The sequence below is a fragment of the Etheostoma cragini genome, chromosome 10 (assembly GCF_013103735.1).
Source record: "Etheostoma cragini isolate CJK2018 chromosome 10, CSU_Ecrag_1.0, whole genome shotgun sequence".
NCBI classification, from domain to species: domain Eukaryota; kingdom Metazoa; phylum Chordata; class Actinopteri; order Perciformes; family Percidae; genus Etheostoma; species Etheostoma cragini.
Genome location: NC_048416.1, coordinates 8,516,128 through 8,526,098, shown reverse-complemented (window position 1 = coordinate 8,526,098; position 9,971 = coordinate 8,516,128). Strand labels below are relative to the sequence as shown.

Sequence of the window (9,971 nt, the reverse complement as noted above, 5' to 3'; positions counted from 1 at the left end):
CTTTGTTTATAATTATTAGCCTACTGATTTATTATTATTTTCACATTGTTGTTGATATGCCTGAGTTAGGTTCTGTGTTATTAAATATTGTTGACATGGTTGTTGCTTTTTCACGATTGTGTAATTGACATGTTAACATGTCTGATTGATCTTAAAAACATTACTTTTCACTGTTGCTAATGCCATGCTAATAAAGCTTCTCTAAATTAAATTGAGCTAGCCTACCTGTCATCAATGAGTAGTAATTAGGGTATGACAAACTCGGGAAGTCTGGTGTCATGTAGTCCACCTTCACCCCGTTGCTCACGAGCTCGCGAAATCCGGGTAGAGCGTGCAGGTCATCCATGTAGTCGTAGCGGAACCCATCGATCAGAAACACGAGCAACGGCCGGGCTGCGAGGCACTGCTGCCCCGCTCCGAACAGCAGTAGCAGCCGCGGGAGGAGGCGCAGGGAGAGCGCGGCTGTTTGTGTCGGGGACATGAGGGTCATGCTGAGCTGGACTTCTGGAAACGGTCCGTCAGCTCTGTGGCAATTACGTCCGAGTCCTACGCAGTTCGTAGCCAACCTACAAAGTCGGTGGGAAGCCAGCCCCCCACTTGTTTTGCGGTTCGTGTATATTCTAGGCATTATGGTAACAGTGTGTAAGAAATGATTTCAAAATAAAAGCACCGTTCCGGTGAACATGATTAGCAGTTTCACATTCATTTAACAGTTGAGAGTTTAACAGTAGGCCTAACAGTTAGTCAACTAATAAATAATTTAATTGTCATAACAGGCGTTATCTCAGGACACTTTACAGATAGATCACAATATAATTTACAAAGACCCAACAATTTACTCTCAAGAACAAGCATTTGATTATAAACAAATACATAAATGTATAGCCTATATTCTTAGATAAAAATGCATAAACAAATAAAATTAATACATCAAATTAATGACAAAACTACCCCGTTCACATGGAGAAAAATCAGACTTTGAAAACTGATGCTTGGTCATTTCAATTGTGTGAGTAGTAAGTCCAACTTTCTAATAAAGAACAACTGATTTTAAAATGACAGGTCATCACCTCAACTTCACTTCAGTCCGAATAAGGCAGATCAGGACAGGGAACAGTATCAGGACATTCTGATGTGGATTTTCAAAATTAAAGCTCACTCAAATGTTATATACCAGCTATGTTCCCTCTGAGTTTAAGAATTGATTGATTGATAATGAAAATAGGATTGGATGTGTATATATATAATATACAATATGTTTATATATTTTCTTTAAAATAACATAACTGTTTTAGGCCTTTGATGTCTAGGCCTACATCATATGTCCATACCAGTTTGATCATTCTATTAAACCAGGTGTCAACACTTGGGCTTCCTGAAGACTGACTGTAACAGTGTAGCAGCCCTTTCTACCATGAGAAATCACTAAGAAAGGCTTTAAAATCCCCCCCCAAAAAAGTGTGTCTAATCTTATATTGCCTTGATCATTGTCCTCTTGGCTAAAACATTGAACCATTTTAAAAGATGTGGCCATGGGCTAGTTGTTACGTGGTGCTACAACTTAACCCCGCCTATAATTCCAATACAATAAAAGCCCTTTTCAACTCAGTCTTTTATTGGCAATAATGTTTCAAAACCAATATTTTGAACGTAATGAAGTACAGTATAAACAACCATGTAAAGCATTTATTCTTTTGTATTGCAAAGGTTTTTTTTTTTTACAAATCACAGTGCAAATTAACAAATATATTTGTCACACAAGGGTAATGTGATTTAATAGATTTATCAATTAAACTACTATATTATGCAGAGTTTAGTAAGGAAAGGTTTTATAGAGTTTTATTAGGTGTAAATCCAACTTTTTAACCCTCATGTTGTCCTGGGGTCAAATTTGACCCGTTTCCAAGTTTTTTTTAACATCAGAAATATGGAAGGTTGAAAATGTCAACAAGGTGACAAAACAGCGGGGGAAAAAACGTAAAAAATATTGGAAAAAGTGACAAAAAACACTGAAAGTAAGCGTCAAAAACTAAAAGACGAAATTTCATAAAAGTGACAAAACGTCAACAAAAGGGACAAAGACGCTGGGGAAAAATGTTAAAATATTTATCCCAAACCAAAAAGTGTTACTTTGTGCTCCAACAGCTTCGAAACTTAGACCCAACTGTCAAGCTAGGCAGTGCTGATCCAATAGGAATGAAGATTCTGTTACTGAATGGCCTATTTCTCACCTAAAATGGTTCAGAAAGACATTTCAGTGTATTGTTTATCCGTGGGAAAGTGTGTGACCAGGCTCAGGCTGCCGTGTTTTTTTTCTGCTTCAAAACCGACCGAGCACGGCACCGCCCCAACTTACATGTGTCACTCTGCGCTATCCATCGCTCTGATTGGTTGAAAGTCTGTTCAACTGCATCCAGAGGCAGCTTGGTCTGCCACATTGTTAATGCCCCTTCAAAATCAAGCTAACTAAGAGGTTCTAGACAAAATGCCCTTATATACACAACACAACACCCATATTGTGTATATATTTATGTACAATATGGGTGTTGTGTTGTGAACAGGTTACATTCCATTCTGTAAAAGCTCTGAAGAAATCCTCTCTCATCTGTTTTAACTGTAACACTGTTTTCTTCCCTGAAGATGTATCTGTGTGAACCGACCTTGACACAATCCTTCTGTCCATCCTGAGTATCTTTCTTATCTTAAACCACGTCATCTAAGTAAGCGATTGTTAAAATGTGTATACACGAAAATGTGTAAATCCTTGCGTGTCTCATTAAATAGAACATTGTGAACTGAACCCTGCTTTGTGACGCTTTGTTCTCCGAGATCTCGCCACTGCTTTCAGATGCTCCTCACTGGTCAGGCCAGTGGAAGATTGGGTTCAAACCACAATCGTGATCGGATTGTTTCTCAGCAGGTGTAAAAAATAAATGCTACGAAAATGTGAAATAAACGACCAGTCAGACCGGTAATGAAGCAAATTTGCAAGACTTGTTAAATAAAAGATCAAATATGTGCAGGGGCAATTCCAGGATTTTTTAAGTGGGGTGATACAGGGGGGGGGGGGGGGGGGGGGGGGGGGGGGGGGGGGGGGGGGGGAAGCATAGAAATGTTGCTTAGAAATGTAGGAACTACTGATTAGGATAGAACAACGAAATGCAATTCTCCTAAATCAAACCTCACATTCATTATTAATTCCACGTTTTCATTTTCATCAGAATACTGTAATGAGAAACGTGTGGGAGGGTCTAGAGGTGTGCTGTGAACGGGCCGACGGTGGGGGGCCGTTCCCGTGCTAGGAGGGGAGGGAATGGCTGTGGATTGGATTCTGTGTGCAGTGGTTATCTCGGGGTGAATGCAGCATACAGTTGCTGTAGTGTGCTGAGTTGTAAGGGGCTCTGTTGCCAGATAGGGGTTGAACTTTTAAAGGGGGCTTTTCGTCGAGTTGTTCCTATTTTAATTAATTTGTATATTTCTAATAAAAGGCTGTATTTTGTACTACATTTTTGTACGTCTGGTGATATTCTTTGGCCTCTGACACCGTACTCAACCGTGTAAACAAATGTGGTGGCAGTGTTACACTGCCCTCAAAATTTTTTAATAAGTAACATTTATTACAAGTCCCCGTTGTGTAAAGACCTTAATACCAATTTGCTAATTAGTCTGGCTATGCCAGGCTAAGAAAATTTGACCAATTACTCACATAATTAAAATGACAAAGACTTGATTTAAAGTCTCGATTTTTGCTATCAAATACATTTTGCATGCAATAGTTTGTTTTTTTATTTAAATTTTTTTTATATATTTGTTCATTCTGATTTATTTATGTAGGCTATAATTTTTGACAGAATTGACAGACTAACTGATTTATGTATTTTTTGAATGAATGTGAAATTGCATACGGTCATCTGAACGTTGCTTTTATTTTGAAGTCAGTCCTTACATGTTTTTGCCGTAATGCTTAGGATAGACACGAAACGCAAAACAAGTGGGGGCAGGCTCAAACAGCCGGCTTGGACATGTTTTTTGTGGGGTTAGTCTGTATCCCAGAGTATAAAATAGGTCAATATGTATCAGTGACGAGAAACTTGCTTTGTGCCCTCATGTTTGAAAAACTAAAAACAATGCATAAGTCTTGGATGCTATTGAAAATGTTGATCACATTAAAACACGCAACAGTGGTGTAACCAAACATTGTTATTTTATTATCTTAAAAAGTAACACAATCCCAATAGGGTATCACGTACACTACAACAATGGTAACACCAGTACTACACATCAAAGGGACTTTCAGATATTATAGACATTTAAAAAAATCCCTCTTTTTATTGTTTAAATTATTTGACTAGGCATGACAGATAAACATCATTTACAGGTATGACATACCGTCACTGTTAGAAATAATGTTATTGTTGAACCTCCATTTTTATAAACCACCACCGATGTTAAGGGAAGACATTTCATGGGATGTCAGTGTAGAAAAGGGATGGAAGGTTGCAGGACTGTGGCTGGAGGGGACCAGGGGTTGATAGGGGGCCACTGGGCCAGACAGTAGCTGAATAGGGGGCAGTGCAATCATCCGACATGAAGGATGGAACCCGTGACCTCCACCAGGCAGGAGACTACATCCCTAATTTACTGGTGGAACAGGGACAAGAACCCCACTGTGGCTGTGGAACCGTAGCTAAAAGCCCTGTACAATAGAGATTAAAGTCCACTGTAAGGACCGGAACTCAACTGTAGTTTTAAAGATTAGTGGTACAACAGGGACTGACATGGCTATACTTGTAGGAACAGGGCACCCTCTGAATGGTAAAGGTGGAACAAAGACTAGAACTTAACTCCCAGAATCCGGATACTGTATATCCTTCACTGTCTATGCGTCTTTCCATAGTCATAGATTAGGGCAGAGGTTCCCAATCTATTTTTCAACCAAGGACTCCTTACAGGATAGAGAATATTCCCCCCGCATATCCCTTGGAATAATTGGACGTAGCCTATTCTTTACACTTCTATAGTCTTGGGTACGCGAAAGAACACACGAGAAATGTCTTGCAAACATTTTTGACATGCATCAAACATATTTGCAGATTTTAAGAGTTATAGAATTGTTAGATTAGATTATTAGAACGTAATCTATGTAATATTTGATTAAAAAATTTTAATATTTGTATAACTATGAGGCCTTTTGGAAAAATAAATAAGTATGTTTTATAACATGATATGATTTGAATGAATGAATGTGAAAACCTTTCGCAGACCCCTGGCAGACGGCCACGAGCCCCTGGGGGACCCAGCTTGGAGAATCACAGGAATAGGGGATAATGCCCAACGACATGGGTACCACTTTTACTAAAACCCTTCTGTAGAGGTTTTGGGGACTAGAATCCTACTACAATGATGTAGTAATGGCTAAAGCCCTTCAGCAGTGGGCTTATAGAATGGATTGGAAGCCAACTGTTGGTCTAGCGCAGGAGCAAGAACCCTAATCCAGTTACAATATACTCCTAGAATATACTGACAGAAAAGGAACTAAAACCTTAAGTAGTATTACAACCCTGCTGACATTGTAGACTACAGGCTATTGTCCTAGAATACTTAAAGAACAGAGACAAATCTGACTTATTGGCAGTTATAGTCTCTTGGATTTCAATTTTGGTCCACCCGTCCCAGGGACTAAAAAACCCAAGAACAGCAGTGGAACAGAGTGTAAATACTGACCATATTTGTAGAACAGAAACAGTCCGTTGGGGAAGGATTGTGAACCAGTCCCCTGGTACAGAGGCAGCAGAGGGTAAAGCCCTAGTATTAGCAGTTTGAAGTGTAGCATACTGAACATTTTTCTCTTAAGATATGAGGTTGTACCCTTGTGTAGTTGCAACAAAGAGTAGGAACGAATGCGTTGGTAGAAGGAGAACTAAAACCCAACAGTGTGTCAGGGAGTAGAATCCTACTCCAGTAGTACGGATAATACCATCTTACGTCACACACAGAACCGTTCAACTAGTTCTTAAATGAAGTTTTCATGACAGAAGTGTTTGTTACATTTAAAAAAGGTAGTGATGGCCAAATGAACATGGCGGGGAAGAGTTAAAGTTCCAGTCTACCAATTCAGGAGTTTGATTCCCACAAACACGTGTTCACAGGTGGGAAGCCAGAGAGGGTTCTTGTCCTTGTCGCTACACTAATGTCTCCTACTGGTCGTCATGGCGCCTACACAGTTGCCCAGGCCAACAGTATAGTTAGCTGCAGCAAGGACTGTAGGGCGGAGGAAACTGAGCACCTCACATTGAGCGAACAAGGGAAAATCCATGAAAATGAATAGAATTGTTATAAAAATCATTTGGTCCTAACATACAGCAAACAAGTTAACTCAAGGTGAGAGCAACAAGTATCTTGATACACAAATCGTGTAACTTTTCAGATGCTGCTTAGGCCCTCCAGCGTGGAAATCAAGAGCACACTTAAAGGCGGGAGTTGCAATTCAGAACAGGTACAGATACACCGACTGTAGACAAGGTCAGACAACACATTGTGTGAACTAGTTTGTTTCAAGCATACTGAAGCCCCTCAAGGCTAATTTTGTACTTTACACGTAGCTGTGAGGGTCCCTGTGACGTAAACTTCACCTGCAGCTCATGTCTGACATGCAGACAGCCAAAATGTATGCCCATGAGGAACTGGCTTTGGAGCATATCTGACGTCTTACAGTGTGCATATCCTCGCTGAATCTGATATTTACTTTGTTGTGCCTCGTCACAGCGGGCTAGCTCGCATGGCTGTATGTCAGGACATTGTGTTACACGTCTTATTGGTGAGAAGGCCAACACTGTTTGGGGTCCAAGGTCTCTTTCTGGGACTCGGACAGAGGTTCATTCTGCAGAGGAAGTTATGTACCACTAATGGTCGTAATAAGGAGGATGAGAAGGACTGCGTGTGTGTGTGTGTGTGTTTGGGGTGGGGGGTTGGCAGCTGAACCACAATTTTATCATGTACCATTAGAAGAAGCCTTGTTGGTGAAGAAAGGGAAACAATAGGGAGTCCAGCACTTTGATGTGTAGTGTGTTAGTGTGTATGTATATGTGTGTGTGTGTGTGTGTGCAGACATTCACAGGCTAGAGGCTGATGACAGTGTGATAGTAAAAAGGACGGGCTGTGTTTTTGCTGCTGTGGAGGTAGTTGTAGAGGAGCCTATAGGACGACAACACTGGGGTGACTGACAGCTCCCTGAGCCTATAGGAGGATGGGAAATGATTGACCTATAGGACTGCAGGATTTTTATCCAATTTAGGTAAATCCAGCTCAGCTCAGGTCTAGTTACTGTGAGACCAACGCATTTTGAATGTACTGTAGGTCTTATTTCACATCTCCCTGTGCCGTAGTCAGCTGTCGCCCTGTACGCCTCTTCCGTTACTTTGTAATCCCAGTTCACCCACATGCTTCATACAAGGGACCAAAAGGCCTTTGCCAAAAGTATGCAGGTGAAAACTATTATAAGTGTAAGCAACCATTTACTATATTCCAACTCTCTCATCACCCTTTTTATTATGACTATTATCATGGCCGTCGCTGACCATAATACATCTTAGCACCAGGAGTGAGAGTGGCTCAGGGATTCAAACAGTTTGACGAAAAAACTCAAGTAGTTATGAACTGGATAGAAATGTAAATAAACAATAAAGTTGCGTATCACTAAAGAAATACTGAAAAAAAGAAAGAAAAACAACAAAGTCACATCCCTGCTTGTTGTGTATAACACTGGTCTGGTTTAGTTTTCTGAATCCCCTCCATGTCTCACACTCTCTGTTGGACGCTCAGCCACCTCAAGAGCCAGAACAGCTGCTCCTCATGAATGTATATCTGGACAACCTGCAGCAGCGTCAGCGATTTCTGATGTTACATGATTACATTTCATTTCAAATGTACTTCCCACCTACTGGAAATGGTCTGTGATATTTGTTAGTTTCAAATTCCCACTGTTAGTTGTGAAACGCGACAGGAACATGACCGTAACCCCTTATGTCCTCTGGATGCAGCTGTAGTCGACTTCAAGTGCTTTCTCTCCACCCACTCCCCACCCTCCTCTCACGTCAACTGAATGTGTAGCCAATGGATTTTCTCTGTCTGTGTGCTTTTTGTGTCATACATGTTTTTTGAGCTTCTGCAGTGATGTTGCCTCATAGCGGGGAGTGCCATACTGAAGCAAGGTGACGGATCCAAAAGCCACAATGGCTAGTTCATGGACCCTTCATGAATGAGCCATTAAATACTGCGTTAGGAACGTGATTAGCATAATCCTACTTGAATGGGGAACAATCGCCCTCAACTGATGAGTTCCTTTGACACCAAAGTAACTTCATGGGTAGCCTGTGTCTACCGACCTAAGGGTGATTTATACTTTGCGTAAAATCTACGCCATCGCTACGTACGTTGGTACATGAAGACACCAACCTAAGCCATACCCTGCCGTGCACTTCTCGAAAAATTACTACGCGCCGCGGAGACGTACGTCGCTCGGCCGCGGCCTGGTAGCGTTGCATCGCCCCCACACACAAACTTGTGGCCTGGTTCCCTTCTCCAAAGTCTTTCTTTATAACATGATCACTGCAAAGCCTTGTGAACTCTGTGTGCTCGAAGTATAACTACACAGATGCCCCCTTCTTATGCAGTATCTCACCACCACAATATTAGTCTATATCAACGACGCTTCATTCCTAGAGTTGTTCAGAAAGTCCCTCATTTCGGCCGGATGTCTGTCACCTTCCTCTTTTGTTGTGCTGTCATTTTAAGTTACGGTGGATTTCTGAGGACTACGGTTAACAGGTTGCAGGGTAAATCTAGACAGCTAGCTAGACTATCTGTCGCACAACTTTAAACAACCTTTGAAGACCAAAACAAGTTCTTTTCCAAGGCTATTTTGGAGAGGCGCCATTGCGCCACCCAAGAAGACTGAGATTGGTTTAAAGAAATGCAAATAAACTAGAGCACGTTTTTCTCTAATCCCAGAATGCTGTGTAAACTAGGCAGACCCTCCTCTGCAGCGCTGTGGAGGAAGGTCTGGCTGTTAATCACGGATATCCAAATCTCAGTGATGTTTACTGAAAGGAATGTGATGACGTTTGACTCCGGGTTTAGTGTTCTGATTTTGTCATGTGAAATTAGTTACCTCAGCATTCAGTATGAATACATTTACATGCTAGCAGGACAGAGAAAAACATGCTTTCTGGGGTATGGCGGCTGTGACTTCATCTGCAGGATCTCAACAGCTTATATCAGAACACCACGGTGAAGTGACTCTACAAACAAACAAGACTGCTTTTGCTATATGCACATAAAGACAAAGTCAGTACAAAATGCAGCATGTCATTAAATATTAATTGCAATACATATAGGCATTTATACACTGTATATATAAACTCACTTATATTGTGTACTGGATATTCCTGTTTTAAGGTCACCACTAAATTCATTATTATCACAATGCTAGAGTTAGCTTCTAATTGGGCAGTTAAGGGGAAAGCTAAGGGAAACACAACGGTGCTGAGCGACTGATCCCGTTTTCTGTACCTCCCTCTCTTGTGAAAGTGATTTTAGGTAAAGAATTTAAGTTGTCTAAAACCCATTTTTCTTGTTTGACTTTTTGAGAGTTGTGAAGGCTCTATTCCATTTGTGAAGAATGCAAAGTAAGGAGATTTCACATTAAGACCATGATAAAGACTTCACGTATCCAAAATTATCTTGGATAATCTTCAGCTTTTCTGGGATGGTGTATTCCAGATGTGACAAGTCTAGCTTTAGTGGTTTTGGTCTGGCACTGGTCCAATGTGAGGAAAGCAGTAACATCCCCCTTTTAATATGTATTTTCACAAATAGAAAAAAAAAAGCTTTAACATATCTGAAACTGTGTTTTAAAGAATCTCTAGCTGCTCTGGGATAATATAGTCCTGATTTGACCAAGTTTTTTTTTT

At 40.8% G+C, this 9,971-nt stretch overlaps 1 protein-coding gene and 1 long non-coding RNA gene across 2 annotated transcripts in view; one reads left to right on the top strand and one right to left on the bottom strand.

Annotated features, from left to right (window-relative positions):
- enpp6 (ectonucleotide pyrophosphatase/phosphodiesterase 6) overlaps positions 1–552 on the bottom strand; it is a 34,101-nt gene extending 33,549 nt beyond the window's left edge. The window contains exon 1 of the mRNA XM_034882850.1: positions 226–552. Within this exon, the coding sequence (XP_034738741.1) occupies positions 226–490 (265 nt within the window). The 5' untranslated portion in view covers positions 491–552. The remainder of the gene's footprint in view (positions 1–225) is intronic.
- Positions 1–6,903, top strand: part of LOC117951234 — a 16,774-nt gene extending 9,871 nt beyond the window's left edge. The window contains exon 3 of the long non-coding RNA XR_004658095.1: positions 6,893–6,903. This is a non-coding gene — a long non-coding RNA (uncharacterized LOC117951234). The remainder of the gene's footprint in view (positions 1–6,892) is intronic.
- Positions 6,904–9,971: the final 3,068 nt, after the last annotated feature.